This window comes from Sturnira hondurensis, unplaced genomic scaffold (genome assembly GCF_014824575.4).
Source record: "Sturnira hondurensis isolate 20B ecotype Veracruz unplaced genomic scaffold, ASM1482457v3 Scaffold0000460, whole genome shotgun sequence".
Classification (NCBI taxonomy): Eukaryota; Metazoa; Chordata; class Mammalia; order Chiroptera; family Phyllostomidae; genus Sturnira; species Sturnira hondurensis.
Window position 1 is genome coordinate 1,917,861 of NW_028073091.1, and position 14,428 is coordinate 1,932,288.

Sequence of the window (14,428 nt, forward strand, 5' to 3'; positions counted from 1 at the left end):
TTCCCCATCTCAATGTGGGGGCCTCTGAGTTCTACCCCAGGCTCCAGCCCCAGCATAACCAGGTCCCACAGGCAAGGCTACAATTCCACCACCTACGTCTCCCTGTGGGGCTATTCAGAGGTTTCCCACTTTTCACATGGTGCTCCAGGATCCCACCATGGGGGATAGCCTGCAAGGGCCAGCAAGCCTGTCCTGCCACCTTCTATAGCCAGGGGTCTCAGACCCAGGCCAGCCCCTCTTGACAGTGTATGTGGATTCTGGAGAAAGAGCCATTCCAGGTCAGTGGGGTGCCCTGTACCAGGGTGTGTGCATTGTGGGGAGGGGTGACATGCCTTGCAGCAGGATGGCCAGAGGGTCAGCAGAATGAATGGAGCTGTACATGCAAAGCCAACAAGTCTGGAGGCCAGGAGCCATCACCTGAGATTAGCATTGCTGATCAGCCTTGCGGGCCCTGCAAAGAATGGGTGTTACCCTGGGCCTAAAGAGGCCACCTGCCATCCAGGGCCTAGACCGCTTCTCCAAGAGGTGTGTGACTTTGTCACCCATTTGATATGTCCTGGCTGCCATCAGATGCAAGGACCCTGAACTAAGAGGGGCACTGTGGCACCCTGTAAACTGCAAAGGGTTCATCATCACAACTGGAACCTTTGGCTAAGGGTGCCCCAGACTGTCCTGCTCTGTGGTCCCTAGAGATGCTCCAGCACTTGCACCCACTCACTGCCATCTCAGGCCAATGGCCTGTCTAGGACTACTGAAAAGGAGAGTTTGAAAAACCAAAGTCCTTTTTCCCCCAAAATACTTTTTATTGTTGCGTTACATTTGTGTTTCCAATTGTGAATTTAAAAAAATGCTTAGAAAGTGGTTACAAAACAGTGTGAACTGACATGAGGTGCGGACTCGCCTTCTTTGTATGATGACACAGGGTCTGGCATCTGGGTCAAGTCAGCCAGCCTGGGCTCAGTTGGGCTTCTGACTCTCAGAATCTAGAAAACAAAACCACCATAGCTCATTATAAGGCCCTACATGGTCACACCAGGCCCTGGAAGGTGGAGCAGTGACCCCAAAGCAGATGTGTTCCTCAGGGGGCTAGAAGCCTTGACTGTCCCTGTGAAGATGGACCTGGCAGCCCCAGCCTGCTGGCCAACTCTGCACTGAGCAAGTGCCCCAAACCAGACAGCGCCTCCCAGCACATCCAGCCTGAGTGGACAGGGAGCAAGCTACCTCTGGATCCTTGGACACAGCAACCCCACAATGCCCTGGCCTTTGACCAAAGCCAGCCCTGAGACGAGGCACCAAATGCACCTGGGCATTCCCAATGTTCTGTGAACAGAGGCACCAAGCCTGAGTGCATCTCAGTAGGAGTGTAGGACTTATAGACTCGGGCAGCCACCCCAGTTGGGTGGAACAGGAGGCACTGTGAGCCCAAGCCTAAGTGAATGCAGGGGCACAGGCCCCTGAGTATGAAGTCATCAAGGGCATATGGCCAGGAACACATGCTGAGCTTGTGTTCACATGGGGTACACATGGGTTACACATGGGGTAGAGGTTGCAGAAGAGGAGTTCAGGAGGGAAACCATTCCCAAAAACCACACCTGCACCATGGCCCTCCCTGTGCCTATAGGACAGGAGAGTCTGTTCCATGACTCAGCCCCAATCCTCCTCTTGAGAGGCACAGAGCCTGACACACGCCCCTACACTTCATCCAAAGAGTCATGCAAACCTAGTTTTCTTGTAAACAGCCAACATGAACAGGGGTCAAGGGCGCTGTTTAGCTGCCTACAAGGCTCACTTTGCTCATAGGGCAGAGCCCACTCCAAATCTATACACAGCTCAGGTTCAAAGAGGTTGAAAGCAGAGTGAACAGACCAACCCAGGCCCAGAGCATGCAGAGGCTGGCCATCGTTGGGGCCCAGGGCACACCTGGTGGGCACTGTGTACAGAAGACTGAGTCTCACCTGACACTCCACACTCATTCCCTGATCCTGACAGTTGAGTCCATCATGCCTGGCTCCTACCAGGGAGATGGCAAACAGTGCCTGCTCACCCAGCCAGCTCTCCTCCCTAATCTTCCCTATGAAGCTATCTGGTTCAGCTTCTATGTGGACAGAGAGAAAGGCAAAGATGTTGTTCTACATTGTTTTCAAGCAAAAACGTTTATTTTTCTCCTTCATATATACAATATCTTGGGGATTCTGTGCCACTGACCATTTGTGTACAAGGCCAGAACTCCAAACCTCACATTTGTGCACTGTGGGTGGGGTTAGTGTTGGAAGGAAGGGTGGCTTCCATTGCCCTCAGGAACCAGGCATACTAAACTCAACAAAGAACTGAAGGGCACATCACAGAAAGAAATTTCTGAGTACAGCATCACATCCTGACAAGATAGTCACCCAGAAAATTCAATTCTAATGGAATTGATAGAATAATAAATTTAAACTGGAATAAGGAAGCCAGTTCTAGTGAGGTTCCAAAATACAGAATTCTACAATTCACAGTTGCTCAGCCCAACCAGCTGCCTCCTTAAAGATGGTGAGCAATATTCTAGCCAGTGAGAAGCAGGGCTTTTAGTTTCCTCTGGAGGCTGTTTGGTGCCAGCATAGAAGAAGTCCTGCCAACATCTCGAGGGAAGGAACACTCCACCCTAGCTGGGTAGCCATGGTGCCTGGAGAGCAGTCAGGGGGGCAGAGGTGGGTTGAGCAGCCTGTGAGCAAGCCAAAGAGCGAGGTGCAGGTGATCATAGGCCTCAGTGTAGATAATGGAAAAGGAAGAAGGACCAGCTGGAGTACGGGTAGGACCCCAGTGCCAAAGGGGTAGTGCTGTCTCTGGAGGATGGTGCCAGCCTGTGTCCATGAGCCCGCAAACACACACCCTTAACTTTACCACCTCACAGCAGCCCTGGCTGGCTTTGGGTTCTGAGGATGTGTCTGCTTACCTAGCACTTTCCAGTAGGTTCCACACTGCCAAACACAGCTACTGATGTTCCTTATTAAGAGACCAAATGCCACTAGCAATGCATGGCCCCAGGAACCATGCAGCCCTAAGCATCCTACTGACAGTGCCCATAGTGCTGCAGTTGAGGGTATATGTCCATCTGTTTGCTACCAGTGACACAGAAGCCCAGAGAGACCTCCTTTTATGAACATGAAACAGAGCTTCCCTGCCATCTGCAACTCTTGAATACTCAAGGTCACTAGTTCAATTTTTTAAAAAAGTACCACTTAGAGCAGAAAACTAAAGATCAGACTGTAGCTTCAGATATATAAGCCATTTATATCTCTCTGCAACTTAAAATGGGAAATAAAGATATCAATGCACAAACCAGTTGTAAATGAAATATACTTTTTCCAAAACATGAATTTTAAAACATTTCTTTCCATTAGGAAACAGAAAAGCTGAAATTCAAGGCACTGTGATTCTACAGGGTGATTACAGTGTCCTAAATATTGATTCAAGTACAGGAAGTGGATGCAAAGACTGAGTTTAGGTCATGGGAACCTAAGAGGAAATGGAGTCTGCAGCAATAAAGGAAGCAAGGGCAGCCCTCACGCAGGCCCTTTACTGGGCACACTCAGGCAGGCGGGGCAGGACTAGGAGGCCAAACCACAGCCCGGCTACTCTGGGCTACTCAATTCAGCTCATTCCATCTGGTAAGTAGTTAGACAGAACTACACAATCCACAGCCTGGGGCCTGGCATGCTGACCACAGATGTCCAGAAGAACTCAGAGAGCACAGGACCACCAGATGTGCCCTAATGTGGTTCCCAGGCAGGGCTTCGGCTCCCTGCCTGGGCTGCCCAGGGACCCCAGGAAACTGGGGCTGAGAGCAGGCTTCTGTACTGGCCTAGAGGCAGTGCAAAGAGTAGAGATGAGAGGCAAGAGAGGGCAATACCTGGTATGAGCAGAGGCAGGGCCAGGGCAGTTCCAGGAATGACTGTGGTAGGTAGAGGGCCAGGCGCCAGGGCCAGACACGATGTCCCCACTGCTGTTCGAGGTGTGTTCACCTATAAGACAAGAAGGCGAGGGCACGTGTGGCTGTAATCACCTGGCCTCCCCCAGTGGTCCTGAGGGTCCCTGCAGTTTCTCCATTCTTGAGACAGTGTCCCAAAATCTGCCATGGGTCACCTTCTAACAGCTGACACCAGAATGACCAGGAAGCAGAGGTCCACCTTTCCTTGCTCTCCAAATCTGTAGCCCAGCCAACTCTGAGCTCAATACCCCAGCTGTCCACAGACCAGAGATGGCCCTGTCAGGGCCTGACCACTAAGGGCATCATGAGAGACCACGCACCCCAAACCAAAGGCCTACTGTTTGACTGGTCAGTGTCATGGGAGGACCAGAGCAGTGGGGAGCTATGAGGGGCCTGTGCCCAGGGCCTATGAGTCAACGGCAGGGTAGCCCCTCTGCTCTCTACAACCCAGAGAAGCAGCACAAAGGTGGGACAGTGAACAGCAGTAGCTGGTGAGACCAACATGCCTGTGATGTAGAAACCTGAGTAGGCTACTGCAAGAAAGGACATCAACAAACTTCAAACCCCCTACAGAAAATGCTGGTGGATCTAATCCAACAACTAAAAATCATAAAACATCACAACCTAGTGGAGCTTGCCCCAGGATGCAATCCTGCTGTCCCAGTGGAAATCACAGCACTTCCTATAGCTATATCGCAAAGGAGAATCTGACATGATTCTTTCCACAGATGCAGGGAGGGCATCTGAGGAATCCCACATTCCTTCAAGGACAGCACAGCAGCTGAGTCCTGTGAAGGGACTCTGCAGAACCTGCAGTCCACCCTGTGTTAATGTGAAGTGCCAAATGCACTCCCCTGAAGACCCTCTTGCTCCCAGTCAAAATCCATGGCCCAGAACTTCCCACGGTGCGTGGTAAGTTCCAGCCAAGGCAAGGCAAGGAGTAGAGGCACAGACTTGGAAAAAAAGTAAAACCATCTTTATTTATAGATGACAAGATTGTACATGGAGAAAACCCAAAAGAGTGAACAAACCACTTTCTAGAACTAACAAGCAAATTTAGCAAGATTGCAGGATACAAGGTACAGAACTCAATGTATTTCTATATACTAACATACAACTGGAGAATAAAATTTTTAAACAGTATAATTTACAACTGCATTCCAAGACATCTACTACCTAGGGATACATTTCATGAAGTGTGTGTAACACCTTTACTGTGAACACTATAAAACTTTGCTGAGAGAAAAAAATCAAGTTCATAGGTGTATTCAATATTGTTAATATGTCAAATCTTACCTAGTTGATCAAAAACTCAGATATAATCCCAATCAAAATGCCAGCAGGGTATTCTATAGATATTAACAGGCTGTTTCTAAAATGTATACAGAAATAGTAAGAACCTAAAAACACCAAGAAATTCTTGAAGATTAATGTTGGATGTCTTAAACAGATATTAAACTTTCTATAAAGCCACAGTGATTAAGAGGATGTTGTACTATCAAAGGATAAAAGAATAGCTCAATGGAACAAAATAGTGAGACTTCAGAAATGGAGCTACATGAATAGCCACTTGATGAATGTCTGAGGAAAGGAACATGCTGGTAATGACCAGAAATATACATATAGGAAGGGGGTGGGTTGGGTGGGAAAACTACCTCTACATGAAACCATACACAAAAGTTAATTTGAGGTGGTTTACAGGTCTGACTGCAATATCCCTGGTCTTGGAAGAGGCACATGGTCCTTAAATAAAACTAAAATATTACCAAACAAACAAAATTTGATAAACTGGACCTCGACAAGATAAAAATCTCTGACATTTTGCTTTCACTATTAAGAAAATAAAAAGTCAAGCCATAAACTGTTAGAAAAAAAATGTACATACAAGCGGACTTGAGCAGCTCAAACCCATGTTGTTCAGGGGTTAGCTGTGCTTCCAACCTGCAGCTGGGAACCCCTATGTGCAGAAGGCAGAAAAGTGTAGGTTTTCAACTGCATGAGAGCCAGCACCCCTGACCCTGGGCTTGTTCAAGGACCAACTGCGTATAGTGAAAAACATGTGGCAAACTTCAATAAATCAATAATAAAGAGATATTTCAACTTTTAAACAGTAGAGATCCCTGACCAGAAATGTTACACAAGATGGCTAAAAATGTGGAAGGTGCCCCAAAGCAAACAAAAACAGTAAGAAAATTTCTAGGCTTCAAATTCTCTTTACAAATACATTTTTAAATTCAACTTCCCACACACACTTTGTTCAAAATTCACATAGACAAGGCAATACGAGGTGAAACAGAAAATGGAAACTATAAAATACTGTTTTATAGAAGGAGAGATAAGACTGAGAATTTGGGCAGAGAGCTGAAAACTATAAAAAAGGATATAGCAGATGTGTGTGAGTTGGTGAGGGGACAACAAATATGAAGTCTCCAACTGAAAAATATAATACCTGAAATTAAAACTTAATGCATAGATTTAACAGCAGTTTAGACATTAAGGAAAAGTTGTGTAAAATAAGATTTAAAGAAAATATCTGGAATAAAGTATCAAGGGACAAAAGAAGAGAAAAATATGTTAAGAGACCAAGGACAGGGTAAGAGACCTCACATGTGGACTGATGTCTCAGGAGGAAGGGAGGGGAGGAGAGTGGAGCAGGAGCAGTATGGGAAGAGACAGAGAAAAAATCCAAATTTGATTAAAAAAAATCAACCCTGGAATCATGAAGCCCTATGAAGTCTAAGCAAGACAAAAATTTATTTATATTCTTAGGTACCACACAATAAATCTTCTGAAAAAGCCAGAAGAAAAAGGATGTATTATCTTTAAAGGATTGACAAATAGATTGGCAGCTTACTTCCAACAAAAAGAAGGGCAGCTAAATAACAATGGAATGAAAATGCCAACGCACATAAATAACTGCTAACCTAGAATCCTATATACCAATTGAAAACATCCTCCAAGAATGGTGATAAAACAATGACAATTTTAGGCCAAACCTGAAAAAGCAGTCACTGGTATACAATTAAAAGGCATTCTGAATGATTCCAAATGGAAGATCAGAGATAAGAAGAAATGAAATGACACAACTGGTAAATATGCAAATGAATAAATACTGACTGTATTAAAAATGTGTTCTGGGATTGGAAGTCCATTTGTAATTAAAAAAAATAAGAGCCACTAGGAAAGTAAATGCAGGTTAAGTGTTTTATGGTCTTTGTAGTGTCTACAAAATGGGCAAGAAAGAAAATAGACCTTAGTAATTTACATTAAATTTAAGTGAACAAAATCATTTAAAAACCAGAACAAGTGAAACAGACCCAAATTATGTGCTGTTTACATCAGATACATCTAAAACATAAGGATACAGAAAGGCTGAAAGTAAATAATGGGAAAGCATACACCATGCAAATGATAATCCAATATAACCTAGTACAGTTATAGCAATTTTAGACAAAGTGGATTTAAGGGAAAAATTTATAAGAGATACTTGATAATGTTAAAAGTTCAACTCACAAGTCAGACATGGTAAATCTAAATTTGAATATAACTAATAACATAGATTCGAAATGTATAAGGCAAAAATCAACAGAAGCACATGAAGAAATACTCAGATCCACAATCATAATGATAAATTTTAAAATTCTTCTTTGTAACTGACAAAATATGTACAAACACAGACAAAACCATTAAGAGTAGGCAAGAAACTTTGAAAACACAACTAGAAACTGTTGGAACTAACTTTATCAGAACTTTAGAAAACAACTAATGGTTTATCGCAATCAAGTAGAAGCAAAAGGCAAATAAGGAAAAAGGCAAATTTAAAAAAATTTTAAAAGCACTCTGGTATTTTCACTGGCTATTGGCCAACACCTTCCCTGCCTTTAATCATGTCTTCAAGAAGGCAGTCTACATTCCCAGTGTGGTACTTTGGCCCATAGTTCTAAAGAGAGCAGAGATCTTATTCACAATTACTTCGTATGTCTCTACTAATCTGTCTGTAAGCCACTTGAAGGACTGACAAGAGTTCACAAAATGACCAAACTTGGAATTCTCTAAGGGAAAAAACGTGCCTTATATTGCTGAAACGTAGGGCAATCAAAAAATCCACAGTTGCCCAAGGCCAAAGATTACAGTTGAGACATACTTAAACTGCCTAATGCCAAGACAGAAAAGTGCTATATACTGAGGGGATTTAATTTAGAAAGCCATATGCATGCCCACAGCAGGATACATATTCAGAAAAGACCTGAGAAGACCCTAAGTATTCACTACCAGTCTTGGTGTAAGCAAGAAGTACAGGCTTAGGCAAAGTAAGCTCCTGGTGTTTAAGAAAATCCGTAAAAACAATGGCTGAACACAAGCTAAGCCTTCAACAAACAAAACCATCAAATACTAAGGAAAAAGAGAATTTGGTTTCCAAAGTTATTTATAATATTCAAATGTCCAGTTTTCAAAAAAAAATCATAAATTAACAGACTTCCGCCAACATGGAGGCATAGGTGGACACACTGTGCCTTCTCCCACAACCAAGTTTGAATACAACAAAGGTTTGGAGAAACAAAGACACAACCAAAGGACAGAAAATTGAATTATATGGAAGTCCGACTACATCTAACTGCTCAACGGGGACGGAAAGAGGGGCGGAGCCAGCAGGGAGCAGGGTCAGGCAGGACAGGGCCCCCGACCCAGGCGCACAGGCAGCCCGGAACCAGTTGGGGTGTGGGGCAGACTGACCGAGGTCGCACATTCCTGCACAGTGAAACAGACCACGCAGGCCCCAGGGGGCGAGGGCCGACGGCGGTGGCACACTTGCATGCAGTGGGACGAAACCTGTGGGCCCGGTGACGGCAGCAACTGCGGCACTGGTGAGGGCTGCGGAGGCAGGTGGCAGACAGGACACCATAGTCCCTCTTTGACCCCGCCCCCACATAGAGTGTCACAACCCAGCGACTTAGTTGCCCTGTTCTAGTGAACACTTTAGGGCTCTGATCCTGCTATGGAACAGGCACGAACAGCCCAAAAGATGGTGCAAGAACTCAAAAGTCCCAGAGCCAATAACTCTAAGTGACCGAGAAATTGCCAGCCTCTCAGAAGCACAATTCAAGACACTATTTATCAGGATGCTCACAGAACTGGTAGATTATAGTCACAAATTAGAGGAACATAGTCACAAATTAGAGGAACATATGAAGGCTAAACTAATTGAAATGAAGGGAGATGCACAGGAAACCAATAGTGATGGAAAGGAAACTGGGACTCAAATCAATGGAATGGACCAGAAGGAAGAACAAAACATCCCACCAGAAAGGAATGAAGAAATGAGAATTCAAAAAAATGAGGAGAGGCTTAGGAACCTCCAGGACATCTTTAAACGTTCCAACATCCGGATTATAGGGGTACCAGAAGGGGGAAAGAAACAGCCACGAGTGGAAAACGTATTTGAACAAATAATAAAGGAGAACTTCCCCAGTCTGGCAAAGGAAATAGACTTCCAGGAAATCCAGGAAGCTCAGAGAGTCCCAAAGAAGTTGGACCCAAGAAGGAACACACCAAGGCACATCATAATTACATTAGCCAAGACCAAAATGAAGGAGAGAATCCTAGAAGCAGCAAGGGATAAGGGGACAGTCACCTACAAAGGAGTACCCATCAGACTGTCAGCGGATTTCTCAAAAGAGACCTTACAGGCAAGAAGGGGCTGGAAAGAAGTATTCCAAGTCATGAAATCCAAAGACCTACAGCCAAGATTGCTTTATCCAGCAAAACTTTCATTTAGAATGGAAGGACAGATAAAGTGCTTCTCAGATAAGGTCAAGTTCAAGGAGTTCATCATCACCAAGCCCTTATTATATGAAATGTTAAAGGGACTTACCTAAGAAAAAGAAGATAAAAAATATGGACAATGAAAGGACATCAAACTCACAGTTATTAACAACCACACCTAAAACAAAAGCAAACCCAGAGGACAGCTAGATCAGGAGTGCAACCATAGAAATGAAGAACACATGGAGGGTTAGAAACAGGGGGGTGGGAGAGGGAGAAGGGGGGAGAAGGCACAGAAAATAGCATAGATGGTAGGTAGAAAATAGATAGGGGGGAGGGCAAGAATAGTGGGGGAAATATAGAATCCAAAGAACTTGAGACACGTGGTTATAAACTAAGGGGGGAGAACGGTGGGGGAGGGAGGGTGCGGGCGGAGGGGAATGAAGGGGGGGAATAGAACAACTGTAATGGTATAATCAATAAAATATATTTAAAAAAAATAAAAAATAAATAAAATCTCCTGAAAAAAATCACAAATTATACAAACAATAAGAAAAGTATGACCCCACAAAGAAAAAAAAATAATGAACTGAAATAGACTTTGGATTTACTAAACAAAGACTTCATACCAGCTGTCTTAAAATATGCTCAGAGAGCAAAAGGAGACAATGGGCAAACAGGAAACCTGGAAAGTGATAGATGAACAACATGAGAATATCAATAAAGAGACAAAAATTATAAAAGGAACAAAATGGAAACATTAGAGCTAAAATATAAAAGGTGAAATTTAAAGCTCCACTACAGAGGATCGACAGCAGACATGAGCAGGCAGAGTAAATAATCGGCAAACTTAAAATCATACAATTGAAATGACCAAGTCTGGGGAGCAGAAAAAAATGAAAAAAGTATACAGAGGGCTTTATGGGATACTGTTAAGCAGTCCAATTTATGCATTATGGACATCTAAGAGGGAGAAAAGAAAGAGATGGGGCAGAAGAAATACTTGAAATACAGAAGAAAAAGGCCCTCAATCAAGAATTCTACATCTAATGAAATAATCATTCAAGAATGAAGATCCAAGGTGGCAGCATAATAGATAGAAGCTGTGACTATAACTAAATTATAGAATAATCATCCTGAATAACCAACTGAACACTAGCTACAGTGAAGCCTTATTTCTAAGAACTTACAGAAGTAACCATGTCACCACAGTGAGACTGGTATAAAGTGTGGAGGCGTGAGAGCTGGCTGGGCTCCCACAGAGAGCAGCTGGGCAGTTCCAGAAGGGCATTTCAGTGGCCAAGGGAGTCCCCCTGGGAAGTGTAGGGTCTAAACCTCAACCTGGGCTCCTCAGCCAGGAGCACCAGAACTGGGAAAGGAAGACAGACAATATTGCCTATGAAAAGCAGTGGAGTTTCTGTTCACCAGGGAGACGGCTGAAGGTGCAGAGTGCCTCTCCAAGGGCCAACACACAAATGGTATTTGTAGCCATGTACCCTGGGCTCCTGCAGAGGGAGGGCAGAGCATAATAGAGCCATGAGAGAAAAGTCTGTGGATGGTGGCACTGTGTGAGAGCTGAGGGTCAGCCACCAGCATCCCTGTGCTTGTTCATTCCCCATACTGTAGATGCCATCTTTCTCAGGCAGAGCACTCTTCTCCATGCAGCATCAGCTGGGGGAAGCAATAGCTGCACATACAGGAATCCATCTGGCCCCAACCTGTGGTGCTTAGCTGGGCTGCTGAGGAGCACAGCTGGAGACTATCTCAGTGATTAAGCCTAAGAGAAAGCCTGCAGAGGAAGGAAGGCAGGCCTCTGGGGGCTCTGAGACTTTAGCTGACCCTCCCCCAGAACTGGTGCTGGTAAAAGCCAGCCTTGGTGTGCAACTTGTTTCTTTCTGCACACACCAAAGCCTAGCAGAGGGAGTCACAAGCTGTATCTTGCTTATTGCTCCAAACATGTTGTCCAGCACCAATCACAGGCAGTATCGACAAAGACTGCACCAGTATTTCCAGATCTAACTAATACATAGAAACAGACACAAACAGGCAGCCAAAATGGGAAGACCAAAAAAAACCCCCAAACAAAAACCCGGCACCAAGCAAAAGAAGAGAATTTTCCAGGTGAAGAACTAAACGAAATGGAGGCAGATAATTGATCAGATAGAGAGCTTAGAGTAACGACTATAAGGATGCTCAACAGCATGAAAAAAGAGAAACCAGAAGAAAGGACTAGTTGGAAATAGAGAATGCAACAATTGAAACAAATAATACACAGTGAGGAATAAACAAGAGGTCAGATGAAGCGCAGGATTAAATCTGAGATTCAGATTACAAAGGAGGAAAAAAACATCCAGGCAGAGCAGCAAAAAGAAAAAATAATTTTAAAAGATGAGGAGAGTTTAAGAACTTTTGGGACAACATGAAGCACACCAACATGCACACCACAGAAATACCAGGAGGACAAGAGAATGAGCAAGGGACCTATCTGAGAACCTATTTGAAGAAATAAAGACTGAAAACTTCCCTAACACAGTGAAGGAAAAAGACATACAATTCCAGGAAGTGCAGAGACCCCAAACAAGATGGACCCAAAGAGGCCCACACCAAAACACATCATCATAAAAATAATAAAGCTCATTTCTGGCCAAGATGGAGGCATAGGTGGAGATACTGTACCTCCTCGCACAAACAAATTTAAAGACAACAAAGATTTAGAAACAAAAACACAAACAAACCACACAGAAAACTGAAGTGAACCGAAGTCCAACAACAATGAACCATTCATCCATACCAGTAAGAGGGGTGGAGTTGACAGCTGGCAGAGAGGGGTTCCAGCAGGAAAAGGTGGTGGTTAGTGGACCTGGGTGGGCACAAGGACGAAACTAGGAAACCCAGTAAGGCTCGAAAGGTGGCTGGCTGATTGCGGACACACATTAACATGCAGATAAACCAGGCAACAACAACAACAAAAAAAAACAGGCAGTGAAACAGACCATGCAACACAGGGCCCCAGCAACAAGAAATAAAGCCTAAAAGCACCGATTGGAAAAACTTTCGGGGGTTCAGGTGCCAGAAGAGGCTCCCAGCCTCACAGGAGAGTTCATTGGAGAGACCACAGAGTCCTAGAACATACACAAGCCCACACACCTGGGAACCAGCACAAAAAGGGCCCAATTTGCTTGCGGGAAGAAGCAGAGGGGACCAAAATTCGAGAGAGAGCGGAACAAATGCCATTGCTCCCTCTCTGACTCTGCCCCCACATGCAGCATCACAACCCAACCACTGGGTTGCTCTGCCCTGGTGAAGACCTAAGGCTCCGCCCCTCATACGTAACAGGTGCGAACAGACCAAAACATTATGGCTCAAGCAGAAGAACAGCTCAAACCCCCTGAGCCAATACTTCTAAATGACAAAGAGATAGCCAACCTATTGGATGCACAGTTCAAAATACTGGTGATCAGGATGCTCACAGAACTGGCTGATTTTAGTCACAAATTATAGGAAAAAAAATGAAGGCTACACTAAATGAAATGAAGCAAAATGCGCAGGGAACCAACAGTGATGGAAAGAAAACTGGGACTCAAATCAATGGAGTGGACCACAAGGAAGGAAGAAACAACCAAACAGAAAAGAATGTGGAAACAAGAATTCAAAAAAATGAGGAGAGGCATAGGAATCTCCAGGACATCTTTAAATGTTCCAACATACGAATTATAGGGGTAACCAGAAGGGGCAGAGGAACAGCAACAAGTGGAAAACTTATCTGAAAAATAATAAAGGAGAACTTCCCCAATCTGGCAAAGAAAATAGACTTCCAGGAAGTCCAGGAAGCTCAGAGAGTACCAAAGAAGTTGGACCCAAGGAGGAATACACCAAGGCACATCATAATTACATTAGCCAAGATTAAAATGAAGGAGAGAATTCTAGAAGCAGCAAGAGATAAGGGGATAGTCACCTACAAAGGAGTGCCCATCAGACTGTCAGTGGATTTCTCAAAGAGACCTTACAGGCAAGGAGGGGCTGGAAAGAAGTATTCCAAGTCATGAAATCCAAGGACCTACATCCAAGACTGCTCTATCCAGCAAAGCTTTCATTTAGAATGGAAGGGCAGATACAGTGTTTCTCAGATAAGGTCAAGTTCAAGGAGTTCATCATCACCAAGCCCTTATTATATGAAATGTTAAAGGAACTTACCTAAGAAAAAGAAGATAAAAAATATGGACAATGAAAGGACATCAAACTCACAGTTATTAACAACCACACCTAAAACAAAAGCAAACCCAGAGGACAGCTAGATCAGGAGTGGAACCACAGAAATGGAGATCACATGCAGGGTTAGCAACAAGGGAGTGGGAGGAGGAGAAGGGGAGAGAAGGTACAGAAAATAAGTAGCACAGATGGTAGATAGAAAATAGGGGCAAGACAAGAATATGGGAAATGTAGAAGCTAAAGAACTTGTGACACATGGACATGAACTAAAGTTGGGGAATGGGGGAGGGTGTGTGTAGGGTGAAGGGGGGGAAATGGGACAACTGTATTGGCATAATCAATAAAATATATTAAAAATAAATAAATAGCAATTTATTCACAAAAAATAACAAAGCTTAAAGACAAAGAGAAAATCTTAAGACCTGCAAGAAAAAAGCAGTTAGTTACATACAAGGGAGCTTCCATTAGGCTGTCATCTGATTTCTCAAC

The 14,428-nt window shown here is 44.1% G+C and overlaps 1 protein-coding gene across 12 annotated transcripts in view; it reads right to left on the bottom strand.

Annotated features, from left to right (window-relative positions):
• Positions 1 to 782: 782 nt before the first annotated feature.
• The window catches only part of WNK2 (WNK lysine deficient protein kinase 2), a 140,877-nt gene continuing 127,231 nt past the window's right edge, over positions 783 to 14,428 (bottom strand). For all 12 annotated transcript variants that reach the window (XM_037041319.1, XM_037041366.1, XM_037041347.1 and 9 more), the window contains 2 exons: positions 3,890 to 4,001; positions 783 to 983 (listed from right to left, as the gene is read on the bottom strand). In XM_037041319.1, the coding sequence (XP_036897214.1) occupies positions 958 to 983; positions 3,890 to 4,001 (138 nt within the window). In that variant the 3' untranslated portion in view covers positions 783 to 957. The remainder of the gene's footprint in view (positions 984 to 3,889; positions 4,002 to 14,428) is intronic.